The 13,911-nt window shown below is 43.5% G+C and overlaps 1 protein-coding gene across 1 annotated transcript; it reads right to left on the reverse strand.

The window, feature by feature from the left end:
- Window positions 1-537: 537 nt before the first annotated feature.
- Window positions 538-3,260, reverse strand: LOC133373436 (GSK-3-binding protein-like). The gene has a single exon (XM_061603182.1). The coding sequence runs from the start codon at window positions 2,825-2,827 to the stop codon at window positions 2,120-2,122; it is 708 nt and encodes a 235-aa protein (XP_061459166.1). The 5' UTR covers window positions 2,828-3,260; the 3' UTR covers window positions 538-2,119.
- Window positions 3,261-13,911: the final 10,651 nt, after the last annotated feature.

Raw genomic sequence — 13,911 nt, forward strand, 5'->3', positions numbered from 1 at the left:
GTTCTGAAGACATTTGGTTTAATTGGCATCTAGGGAAGGCAATTCTCATCTCACAAACATAAATGGGCAACCTCCTACTGATGGCAGCGGACCTGGACTGTATCCAAGATCACTGCATTTCAATATTAATCAAGTAAAGACCTGCAGCAAGGAGATCTACATCACCCTTTCTCTTCTTACTACAAAAGTGTGCCGGGAAGGGAGACAGGATGAGATAACAGGTTCCAAATGCTCCCACCCCTTTATAGCCCTCTACGTTTTCAATGGTTGTATGAAATAAACAATAACTTACTGATCCCAAGAGCAACAGTACAATATGCACAAGAGGGTTTCCATGCCTTGAAGAATGTTACTGGCAAACAAAGGGACCGAGTTGCATCTCAGAGACTTTGTAACCAGCTCTCCACATCACACTATGCAGGTTGTTTAATCTGCTCTCCACCACCACCTCCAAAAAAAGATTTCATAGCAATAGGGGAAGAACATATTCAGGTGGGCATGTTAAACCATTCTAGCGTAAAGAAGACAGATGACCAGTTTTCTCTTTCATATAAAAGTCTACCACGTTTATTCAATACAGACATATTAAAGACCAGCCCTGAAAACCAGGAACACAATTCCCAACACTCCGTTACGAAGTGTATATATTTATATATATATATATAGTCAACAGCCGCTTCTGCTGATTAAGCCATTGAGGTTTTGTGTGTATTTAGTTATTTTTGCTTTTAATTATATTTTTAAAAAAGGCTTATTTTTAGCTACCTTCTGTGAACGTGCCTCTTCGTCCTCAGTCCCTCAACTACATGATAGCCAGCCGTTTTCCAGCATTAATATTCACATTTTAAAAACTGCTTCATGCAGCTGCAAAACAGAAAATATACGTAAAAATAAAACAATGAAAGCCTAAGAGGGAAGGGAAAGGGGAGCCTCCAGAAACAGAATTTAGATTTATTGCAAATGGTTCTAGTGAGACAACCTGAAACAAGAGACAAGGTTTCTTCTTTTTTTCTTTGTCAGAGGATTGACTCCCCAAAGAAACAGCTTGCAAATAGGTATCAAAGAGGCAAACCCAATGCCCTTTGCTCGGGAGAGCCCCAGAGAGTTGGTTATGGCAATCAGGGACAGTGAGTGGGCAGGGAGGGGAGAGATTTCTTAGAAAGACTGCTGTAATGCGACCTCCTTTCTCAGAATCCTGTTTGTAGGGAGAGGAGGAGCTTTTGGAAAGAAAGGGGGGGGGAGAGAAAAGCACAACAACTGGGATGGCAAGGCGTGTGTCCTCAGGAGACTCCCAGCCCTTACAAAACAGGCAGGGTTCGCCCACAGCCCAGTCAAAACAAGCTGGGATAGGATTACAATCTCCCAACTGCCTGCGGAGCACAACATGAACAAACAGCCTGGATGGGAGATGCAGAAAGGGGTGACCTTGGCAGAAAGAGGGGAGCGCAGTTCTGCAAACCAATTCATGTTTGCATTAGATAGTGCACTGGCTCCGCCCTCCCTTTTCAATAGAAACATCTGACATGCCTTTACTATTTAGCTCCCCGCCCCATCTGAAGTAACATGCCATGTGTGCCTGAGAATGATTTCACACTAGACAATGCCATGGCGGGATGACCCCTTTTTTTCTTTTTTGTGCCTCCCCCCCAAGAGCAGGCAACTGCAGAGGTAGGGCACTAGCGTCCAGACAGAAAGCACAAATCCTGGCGCGGGAGAGATTCGGGGTCATCTTGGCTGGCTATTAACTGGTAGACGGGAGAGACTGGAAGGGCAACCGTCCAAGGCTGCATAGCACCACAATTTTCTTAATAAAGAGAGGGAAAGTCAGAGTCAGTAGCAGCCTGGCCCGTGGCTCCATCAGTAATAAGCGACAAAGGGCAACAATCGTTAAACGTCATAGCAAAGAACAGAAAAGTCTGCTTCAAGTATATACGGCGTTGCCTTGATAATCTGTTCGAAAGATTCGCCGTCGCGCCTCGTCGCCGTCGCGTTTGCGTCCCCTCTCCATTTTGTGTGTGTGTTGGGGGGAACAAAATCTCGTCCACATGCTCCCCCGTGGCTTGTTGGAAGGGGGAGGGGGCTGGCGGCGATCTGTGGGGCCGGCTGCATTCCGGAAAGGTTAGGGCAAGGGTTGTAAAGAGGAGACGGCGAATGCTGTGGCTGCTGCCGAATCTCCTTCTCCGCTACTGCTGTGGCAGTAGCTTCCGGTGGACGAGCCAGAGCCGGGAGAGCCCGTAGTAGATGTCTCCACTACCGCCGTGGATGACGCTGCTGCCGCCGTGGCCGCCAGTTGCAATCGTCGGACGGCTTCCTTGATGAGGTTGCCGGAGAGGATGAGCTCCTGCAAGAGCCGGTGCGGGTCGTCGTCCTCTTCGTCATCATCGCCCGCAGACAGCAGAGAGTGGTGATGGTGCTTCTTTCCCCCAGACCGGGCTGCGCTCCTCAACCAGCCCCGTCCGCACAGCTGCTTGGCGACCCGAGGGCTGCCCTTCTGGTCAGTGGTAGGCGGCGGCGGGGGAGGCAGTAGCAAGAGCGACGCCGCAGAGCGCTGGTGGGGAGGCGGGTGCCGGTGGTGCAGTGAGGCTAAGAAGCCGAGCCCCCTGGGGGACGAGTAAGGAGCCGCTCGGTCGCGGCCGTGGTGCTTCGGGAGGAGGCGAGGGGCAGGCGGTGTCCGGTGCTGGGCGCTCAACTGCAGCACCTCGCCCAGCTTGGCCACCAAGGCGTCCACTTCTTTAGAGCCGCTGCTTGCCCCGACGGGGCCACTCTGCAAAGACACGGCGTGCTCCAGCAACAGGAAGCCCTCTCCGCCCGGCGGCCGGCAAGGCATCGCAGCCGGCTCGTTGCTTCTCGCCTGTCCGCAGTCCTACTCCGCTTGGCGCACGCGGCTACCGCAGCGACCAATGAGCCTTCCTGCGCTCTCTCGAGTACCCTCGCTTCTCAAACGCTGTTGTTGCTGCTGCGGTTGGTTTGTAAACAATGGATGACGTGAGCGCCGGACGCGTCCAACCGTCCAGACAAAAAGAGAGCGGGGGGAGGCAAGGAAAGGAAACTTAATTTACAAAAAGCTTCGGCCCGCCTCCCCACCTCGGGGTCCTCTTTTTGTGGTCCAAACACTGCGGCGCTAAGGCTAGTCTTTAGCGAGGGTGGCGAAAGACACGTAGGCGACGACACGTAGGAGCCTGTTTCTCTTTCCTCCTCCCTTGTGTGTATGCGGTCAGGTGGACTGGCCCGCTTTTTCAAACGCCGGCCTTTGGGGAACGTGGGAGGGCCTTTGAGATCGGAGAAGGGGGCGGGGCTGGCGTGATTATCGTGGAGACGGTGAGGTCAGAGCTCAACATAGCAACAAACAGACACACACGCACATACAGAGTGAGCCAGACATGTGTTTTAAGCCTGTAACACGGGAAGCGGCTTTGTACTCAGTTACAGCCATGGGTTCATCTCAGTATTGTTTACACTGATTGGCAGCGGCTCTCCAGGATTATGTTGTTTATAATTCTCTGCTAGGCATGCTTCTATTTTATATTGGTTTGTTTTATGCTGTTGTTTCATTATGAGATGGTGATATTTCCCACTGTTGTACCCTGAGTAAATGCATATGAATTAGTAGGGCAGGATATAAGTTACTGATTTTTTTTAAAAATAGTTGGATGAGGCTGGTAGTTTCTTACTCCCCCTTTCCCCCAAACTCAATTTCTTAAATGTACAAATCAAAATCTTCAAAGAAATATAGATGCCTACTACAATGTACTAACAATCAAAGTATATTTATTTATTATTTGATTTATATCCCACCCTTCCTCGCAGTAGGAGTCCAATTTATCCATATATAAATTAAGAAAAGAAAAAACACTGAGGCAAAAAAAATGTTTCATAATAGTAGTAGTAGTAAGGCTCGTAGTTTCTGATTAATATGCTGTCAGTTCTAGCATGGAGGAGAGCAACCTCAGGAAATACATGATGTGGCAGCAATTTACCCTCTTGCTGTGAGGAGGGTGTTGGTTGGGATTAAATTTTGCCTTGGAGTCCTTAACAGAGCAGTTGTGGTTGACTGATAAGCGATTGTCCATAGACCTGGGCAGAATAAGAATAGTTTTTCTGGTGTCCAGGATGTTTATCCTGGATGTAGAAAGTTCAGGAATAAAATCGTATATAATCATTTGCCTTTCAGGCTTGCTGAATACTCTCTATGGTCCCACAGGGAGTACTATATATCAGTACTATACATTTAAAGCAGTATTATTCACTTTAAACAGTCGTCGGGGTTGAGTATTCAGAACAAAACAAAATGAAATAGTTTGAGATATTTACTGTGGTTCTTTTCAAAACAAAGAAGTACAGAAACAGAGGTTGAGGTAGCTACTGTGTTTCTTACATTACAGGTGGCTAGGGCTCAAAATGTTACAAAGGTCTTCCAGAGACAAAACGATCAATAAAGAATGTTATCTTTGGAAATATAGCAAGTAAGACATTTCTGAAGCTGCAGAGTCGCTAGATTTGCGGTATTCTTGCAGAGAGATGTTATACATGTTTACTCTGTAACAAATCCCATAGAACTCAGTGAAACCTGTGTCCAGGTTAGTGTGGCTGGAACAGATAAGACTTTGCTATATTAGTGAAAATGGATATTGCTTTGGAAGTAAAACATAAAGGTTTTAAGACTAAGACTACCAATCTAAGCACATTTTCTAGGAAGTAAGACCCATTTACCAAGCCAGGTTCAAGGTTCTTGTATTAATTAACAACTTAGGACCAGGATGATTATACAGGCACCCTCCTTGCTGAACTTCAGGTGCATGACTAAGACTTTCTTGTTTCAGCAGGCACTTTAAGATAGTGTTCAGTTTTATGACAATTTTTATTTTATTTTCTCTATGTTCTATATTTATTTACACAGCTTAGAAATGCTCATAATTAAGTGGTATATAATTGTATAGAATAAAATAATAAATGTATGATAGTGGGACTAACCTTTGAGTAAAATGACCATAGGATCCTGCTACACCTGGCTTATTATGATAAGACTTTTCACAAGCAATATGATGTTTCATCTGATGAGTTGGGACCAACTATTGGGTTCAACCTGATCTAAGATGGGGTGGGTTTGCAACAGCCACTCTATCAACACACAAGTGTACAGTTAAAAAATTTAACTGCATGTTTGGGTTAAATGTGGATTCTGGGTCTAAAAAGGAGTTATAAAGCTGACTGAGAAAAAGGAGGTATGCACAGCCATAGGTGGCTAGGGAGGGGGGGGGAATACCATGTGTGATACCTTTTCATCTCTCACACACCACTCCCCAACTAACAAAGTTTTCCTGCCACATGGTACTGAGAATGGTTCCCTCCAACCTTACTGTCTGGAGCAGGTGCCATGGTAGGCCAGTCCCTCAAATAAGCTTGCCTGGGGCTCTGAAACATCTGCCCTTCTCCTAGTTTCAATATATTATACAATAGTGCCTACAACTCCAGTGTTGTAGGTAGATGTGTCTGCCTATCACATCAGTAGGCTTTGTACTGACTCCCTTTCTCCACAATCTTTGGATCAAAGGAAAATGAAAAGGCTACAGTAATAGCTGCCCAGGGGCCCACCCTTCTCTCTCCCTACAAAAATGCAAAGAGAACTATTTCTACAGATATAGTCAATTGGACTATATCAGCAAGTCTATGTAAGCTATGCGTAGATTGCAAGCAAACCAGTGAACTGGCCACAGCTCTCTGTTTAGTTCATTCTGCAAGAATCTGGGCAATTATCCATGGTGCCCCTACTAATGGTGTGAGGTGAAAATAAGAAAGACTGTTTTTCATAGCCTGTCATGGCTTTTGGAGTGTCTCAGAGATGTGAGAAGTTATGATGAGGCAATGTGTTTACACAGACCTGGACTCCAGTCAGAAGTTTCAATGCTCCGTTCAATACTGTAAATTTACAGGGAATGTTTACATTTTTTCTACATAGATGCTCTAGTATAGTCATGCCTTTAAGAGTGCCCTGACATGTTTGCCGTTCCCTTTATGTCTGTCCTTTTGCAGGCTTCCATCTTTATTTTATTTATATTTCTTTTGCCAGACAATTCATAGCTGTCGGTTTGATGATATTTCTTCTCTTCTGTATGCACAAACTGTCTTTCCATCTAGCAGAGCATTGATTTACCATTTCCCCCTCCTTTGAGAACATAGCCTGCATTTTGAGAATTAGCACAAGTGAGTCACATAAACCCAGGCAAGTTCACTGCGTATATGTATTATTTGTGAGAAGGATCTAGTAAAGGGCATGAAAGGTGGAGGTGGTCATGGGAAATTAATTGAAATGGCATCTGTTCAGGACACAAAGACAAAACCAACCAAACAAAAAAATTAAATAAAAAAGAGCTTTATAGATCCGTATTTCAGCCTGTACTGATTATCTTTCAATAATGGGTAGAATGCTCTTAGAAAACAATATGTTAAAGTGATCTTATAGCTATACATGGCTCTCTCTATGTGGCTGTAGTTACAGCCTCTGATCAGTTTTCCATTAAATTAAAAACAAAACAACACATTCACGGGTAGTATTACTCTAATGTTCCCAATCTGTAAAATGTTAATAACTGGGAACACACAGGCATGGAGAACAGCAGGATTATTTTGTAGGGTTGCTGTGAACTTTAATAATACATTGGTTGGGGGATGGTCCCTAATGAAGATGATCTTCTGTTCTTCCGCTCTTGTGATTCTATGATACTGTAGTCCAAAAAAAAAAAGAGAAAGTACACCTGAATACAAAATGAAACAGAAGCTTGCAACAATTTCTTTTATAAACATCAACATTGCAAAATCACTTAAGGTTGCTAAGTGACAATAATGCACTCGCCGATCACATAGGAACATAATCCAAGCACAGCACAATGAAGAACTTGTTCTTCATCTTATTTATCTCACTAAATAAATACTTGGGTGTTCAGTGATTTGCTTCTATTTGGGTGCTCTGCTTGAGAAACTTTTAGGGAGGGGCTGGCTTCATGGCTTGGTAACCACCTTGGTTAGACCATCTGGGGAACTAAAATATCCAGTCGGTCTGTCACTGCATGTGTCTGAATCGGCAAGTTAATATTAGACGTGGCCTGCCAAACATTGCTGCTACTCACCTCCTCTTTCGTTTTGATGGGGCCTCATGCAGAATCCCTGCACATGTCTCATAATATCAATGGGATCACGCAGAATCAAGAGTTGGTAGATTTGGCTGGGAATGGTGATGCGACAGAGCAGGAGGTGCAGGAATTGTATCCTCTCCCACTGACTGGGATGGGGAAAAACCTGGCCTTTAACATTGTGCCTTTAACAGCAGCTTGGGTAGCTTTTCTTGGCATAGAGATAAGCACGTCAGCACGTCTGCACGTCAATTGCTGAGAAAGGCACAAGACCAGGCACTGATAAAAAAAAAGTTGGCAACCCTACTTGGAACTTGTTGCAGCTCATCAGATCTGTGCATGTTTGCTCAGTAGTAAATCCCACCCCATTCAGTGGTCCTTGCTCCTCAGTAAATGTGCATCAGCCTTAGCAGCAAAATCCTATATATGTCTACTCAGAAGTAAGTCCCACTGAGTTCAGTTAGGCTTCAAGTAAGTAAGGCTGCAATCCAATACACACTTACCTGAGAGTAAGTCCCAACTGAACCCAATGGAGCTTACTTACCCAATGGAGTCGACATGTATTGGATTGCACTGTAAGTATAGGATTTCAGCCTAAATGTTGGAGCCAAGCTCTGTTGTTGTGATCCAGCAAGCTTATTGTGCTGCTGCTCGTCCTTTTTTGCAATTGCTTCTCTGTTGCTGAATACATTTTTTTTATACTGAAACACTGTGGATGTCTAGTGAGTTCCCTTCCCCCCCATCAGAGCACATATAGCCGCCCTCAGCTCCTACTGGGAGAAAGGGCAGGATATAAATATAATAAATAAATAAATAAAATATGCAACCTAATCCTATGTATGTTTACTTGGAATAAATTCTCAATTCAGTGGTGGTTATTTCCAGTAAACATCACAGGATTACAGCTCTAATCTCTATCCCTTTTAAAATGGGCAATAATTATGTAGGGTTGTATCCAACAAGTTTTACTCAGAGTGGACCCATTGAATTTAATGGAACCAGGTCAGTCTTGTTTGTTAGTTTCAGTGGGTCTACTTTGAGTATGACTTACACTGGATAAAACCCCTAGAATTTTGGTATGCTTTATTTTGCCTCCTTCCCATTTAGCAGAAGGGGATCATAGCCTGAAAGACTTTTGCTTGAGGCCATCTACCTGGACAACAATTGAGCAGCAAATTGATGCAGGAATTGCTGATCCAAATGGAACACCTTAAGTATATGAACAACAACAAAAACAACCCTCACTTCAAAGAACAAGGATAACACTTGTCTAATACAAAATATTTCAATTCATTATTTCTAGCTAGGGAAATATTAGAGAGTAAGAGAAATTAGTCATACAATCAATACAGAAAATCCACTATTTTTAATTACAAGCTTAAAACCCCACAGGTTTTGGATTTACATATATCTCTTAGCTTTTGTTTTTTCCTTCAAAAACCAAAACCACCATCAAAGCTCTCTTTGGGCATTGTGAAAATGGGGAAATGACCATATAAAAGGGGGGGGATGTAGTGAGGGAAAGGGTGCTGTGGCTCCAACTCTCTCCCTTCCTGTTTTCATTGCCTTCCAAAGCAAGGGGGCAGGGGGAGCCTCTGTATCTGTGGAGGCTCCCTGCAAATTTTGGAATCCCTCATTGCCAAATAAAATACAAAATGCATCACCAAAAAAAAAAAAAAGGACACAGATTTGGATAACATTTGCATATGCTATAGTATACCTGAGAGCCAGTGTGGTGTAGTGGTTAGAGTGTTGGACTACAACCTGGGAGACCAGGGTTCAAATCCCCACACAGCCATAAAGTTCAGTGGGTGACGTTGGGCCAATCACTGCCTCTAAGCCTCAGAGGAAGGCAATGGTAAAACCCCGCTGAATACCGTTTACCATTAAAACCCTATTCATAGGGTCACCATAAGTTGGAATCGAAGGCAGTGCATTTCCATTTGATAGTATACATACCGATGCAAATTATAACTAGAATTTATCTAGAAATCAAATACATCTCATCCTAGTGATAAGACTGTGACCAGGTGGCCTGTGTGCCTGTTCAGGTGCTGACTTCTGATAGGCCACTCTTATGGTTCTTTATGAGCTTAACTAGACAACCTTTCAGATAGACTCTTTCAAAGAGACAACTGACAGTCCTTGAAAATAGAGGAATGTCCTCTGTAAAGGAGAACACATGGCCACCATCCCTTCACATATTAATGCTCAGAGGTTCAATTCCTGTGGGAGACTCTGCACTTAGAGAATTACACCTATAGGCATTCTAGATTTATGAGTTCATTCTCACCATGTGGGATGTTAATACGAAACTGTATTAAACCTCTCTCTGATCATTCATTTAGATGTATATATGTGTATTTTCCATTGTTTTATCATTACAGTTTTTCCCTTTGCAATCTGAGATATAACATCAATCAGTGTGGAAGTGATTCCCAAACGTTTCCCTTGACAATCTGTTAAGCAAGCTTGATTACAATAAATCCATAAAAGCAACAATCAATAAACAAGTTCATAATGATGAATCACAGCATGTCACTTTCATGGTATTTAGGTTACAAGAATCCCTCCTTATGGCCGAAAAACTTGCTTTGCACGTGCTTCGAGATAGTTGTGTGCATCAAAGCACTCATTCCACACAATAATGTATTGCCTTTGTTCTTAAACTTTGTAAACACAAGCTTGCATAAATTAATACAAAATTTGAATTACTTCTTTCGTTCCATGAGTAAACAGATGGGGAAGACGCCAGTTACTGTTTTTATTACTCTTATAGAGACTTTAAAAACTCATTTTAAAAAGCAGCAGGTAAAATAGGTTCACTAAGGTTATCTCTCCCCCCCCCCATTTATTTTACTCTATTTATTTACTTATATATTTATATTCCACCTTTCTTCCAAGGAGCTCAAGATAGTATATTGCAGGGTTAGGGAACTTGTGGCCTTCCAAATGTTGTTGGACTCTTAACTCCCATCAGCCTCAGCTAGCATGGCCAATGGTCAGGGATGATGGGAGTTGTACTGTGGAGGGACCTGTTTCTGGGACATTGGGATAAGGTTACCCAGTGAATTTCATCTGAGTAAAACATCCCTTATTGCCAAATAAAAATACAAAATGCATCACCAAAAAAGAAGGACACAGATTTGGATAATATTTGCATATGCTATAGTATACATGAGAGCCAGTGTGGTGTAGTGGTTAGAGTGTTGAACTACAACCTGGGAGACCAGGGTTCGAATCCTCACACAGCCATGAAGCTCTCTGGGTGACCTTGGGCCAATCACTGCCTCTCAGCCTCAGAAGAAGGCAATGGTAAACCACCTCTGAATACTGCTTACCATGAAAACCCTATTCATAGGGTCGCCATAAGTTGGAATCGTCGTGAAGGCAGTCCATTTCAATTTTTTTCAAGGATTTGAATCTGGATTTCCCCAATCCTAGTCCATCACTTTAACCGCTAAACCACACTTACCTCATTTAGCATTGGGAGAGCTAGTGTGGGATAGTAGTTAGCCAACTAGGAGTGGGAAAATTCATGTTCAAATCTCCATTCAACCATGAAGCGCTGAGATCCCTGGGGCAGTCACTATCCCTTAGTCTAACCCCCTGTTCTTCAGCCTTGGGTCCCCAGATGTTGTTGAACTACAACTCCCATAATCCTTGGCCATTGACTAAGCTGTCTGGGGTTGATGGGAGTTGTAGTCCAACAGCATATGGGGACCCAAGGTTGAAGAACAGTGGTCTAACTCACCTCAAAGGTTGTTGTGTGAATACAGCAGGGGAAAAGAATACTATGCTGTGAGGTTCTTGAAAGAATGCTGGGATAGAAATGTGAATGAATGAATTAATAAAAAATACCATGACCAGATGTGTATTGACAATTAAATGAGCTGGCCCTAGTCATGAATCTAGTCACTCTAGTTTAAGCGTAGCCAATATGGTGCCCTCCATATATTGGACTTGCTGGCTTGGGCTGATGGGAGTTGTAGTCCAACAACAGCTGGAGGGCACCATGTTGGCTACCCTTGTGGTCTAGTTGTATTAGTGGGAAGGACCAAAGCCCAGTAGTGGAGAACATGCTTTGCAGGTAAAAGGTCCCAAATTCACTTCTAGTGTCTCCGAATAGAGATGGAAAAGACCATTGCCTGAAACCTTAGAGCATCATTGTCAGTCAGTAAATTATGGTGAGCTAGATGGACAATGGTCTGATTCAGTAGAAGGCAACTTCCTTTTGTTCCTAATCATACATTATAGTTCAGAAATGAAATGCCAGTGGCTGGCAATTCAAATATTAGCTGGGGATTTCCTCTGTGCATTTGCTGTTGTTTGATGCATGTTGTTTACCGTTAAGTAACAAACAATGCATTAATTGCTCATGTCACCTTTTCAGTGTTGACTAATACTATTCTAATTCAATCTGGGTGGAGATGAAAAAGAAGATTGTTTTCTTCTTTGAAGGCAAATGCAGTTACTCTCCTCTCAATGGTCCAAGTGGGGAAGAAAAATGCTCTGATGTTAATAATCAAGCTAAACTGGGGTGGGTGGGTTATTACATTTTCTGCTGTCTAAATGAAAGATATGTAGGGTTCTTTGTGCTATTGGCGAGGAATTCAGATGGAAAGAGGTCAATCAACACAAGAACCTCCATGCAATTGATAGTCTGATTATGTCACAAACCTGCAGTCACAAAGCAATGACTGATGTCTGATGTTCTTCAGTGGCTGCTCCTTCAGTAATTTGCCCTAGGGCATTTTTACTCAAGTAAGACAGAAGCAAAGTCTCAAAATACCAGTAAGCAAGGATCACCTGGAGGCAGAACCAGGTAGGTTTCCTTTATGTTGCAACTGGGCATTCTAGCTTCTCTCGGCAACAAATTGTTCTGCATCCCAAGAGACAATCTGAGGGAATTATTTCAGATGCTAGTCTTACTCAGAGTAGGCCCATTGAAAACCCAAGGGACATGACTAACTAAGTTCCATAAATTTCTATGGCTCTAAGGAGGACTTAGTTGGATACAACCCCATGCCAGGGATCATTAAGAAAGGGGTCTAAAACAAAACAGCCAGTTGTCATAATGCCTCCATGCTAATTGGTAGTGTGGCCACACTTGAAATATTGTGTATACTTCTAGCAGCCACACATCAGAAGGGAATATTGTAGAGCTGGAAAACGTCAATTAAAATGGTCAGGGGGCTAGGCAGCCCCTCTACGAGCAAAGGTTACAACTTTGGGGGCCTTTTTAGCTTGAAAAATAAGGTGAATAAGAGAGGACCTGCTTGAGGTACATAACATTATGAGTGGCTTTAAATGGGCTAAGATAAATTCATTGAGGAATAACTACGTCAGTGGCTTCCAACCATGATGGCTATGTGGTATCTCCGGGTTCAAAGATCACTTGCCATGGAAAGCCAATTACTAGGGAGCAAAGCAGGAGAGGGCTATTGCCTTCAAGTCCTGCTTGTAGGCACTTGGTTAGTCACTGTGAACCAGGATGCTGTATTGGATAGACCTTTGGTCTGATCCAGCAGTAGGGCTGTGCACACAGATCCCCTCTCTGCCCTGTGGCTCCAGTCTGGAGGGGGGACATCAGGCTGATCTGCCCTAGGTCAACCTGGGGACCATCCACTCTGGCTTGGAGCCACTCCCGAATATGTTTCGAAGTAGGGCTCATGTTTAATTTTAAAAAATCCTAATTAAACATATAGTGGGGAGGGGAGAGAAGAAGGAGATGTTGTGAATACCTCTCCCCCAGAGCTTGGAAAAGTAACTTGAGAGTGGGGTCAATTTATCCTTTGTGAAGCTGTTCTGCAAAGAAAGCCCCTTACAGAACAGCACCTGCACCTCCAGAGAGCGATGCCTCTACTCATCAGGCAGGAAGACGAGGCACAGCTACATCTTATTGATGCCTGATCCCCCCCCCCGACAGCCCCAGGCCTGTCTGGGCCATCAAATCTGACCTGTAGCAATCTGTGGCTGTCAGAACTCAACTTGGCCAAGGCCCCAAAATGTCAGAATGGGCCCATTTTGTCTTGGGCCTCAGCCAAATCCGGTGCACAGGGCTCTTCTGTTAAGGTACCTGTATCCACTTTCTCCACCCCTTGCATAGTTTTATAAACTCTATATTGCCCAATTGCATTGCCTGTTATGGCTTTTCATTCTTAATTCACTCTGGCAACCTCAATCTGCACCAGGTTTTATGGCATTTTTGCCAGGGACCCATCTACATTGAAGAAGAATGTCTGAACCTTGGGTGGGGGAATTGAGCATCAAATTGGTGTTCATGCTCTGGACAATGTAAAACTGTCACTTATCTATATCAAAAGCAACAAAGGCAGCTGTAATGAGAGACTGTCTTCAGGTAAGATCAGGAGACTCTTATATAATTGCACAAAAAGAAATGTGAAAAAATAGCAGCCGTCTCATACATATTCAGCGAAATCAGTGAATCACACATTGGCTCTGAGTTGCACATATGTGACATAGGTTTTCTGTGTGGCATTTAAGACTTATGGCATTATGTAGTATATGTGAGTAATGTTATCCCTTAGATTCTCTGTGTAATTGCGTAGATATTTAATAGTCTTAAAATAAGTACTGTTTGATGGCTAGGTGCGTACTATTAACTTGACTTGCCACCTACAGTATGTCGGTTGGATCCAGTCTCCCACAGCAATCAAAAGAATTTGTTCTTCCCTTCTACCTAATAGATTTTAGGCAGGGATACCATTCACCAAGCCTTGCAGCTGTGTATCCTACAAGTAGTTCAAATGGTGGGTGGGTG

Source organism: Rhineura floridana, chromosome 1, assembly GCF_030035675.1.
Source record: "Rhineura floridana isolate rRhiFlo1 chromosome 1, rRhiFlo1.hap2, whole genome shotgun sequence".
Classification (NCBI taxonomy): domain Eukaryota; kingdom Metazoa; phylum Chordata; class Lepidosauria; order Squamata; family Rhineuridae; genus Rhineura; species Rhineura floridana.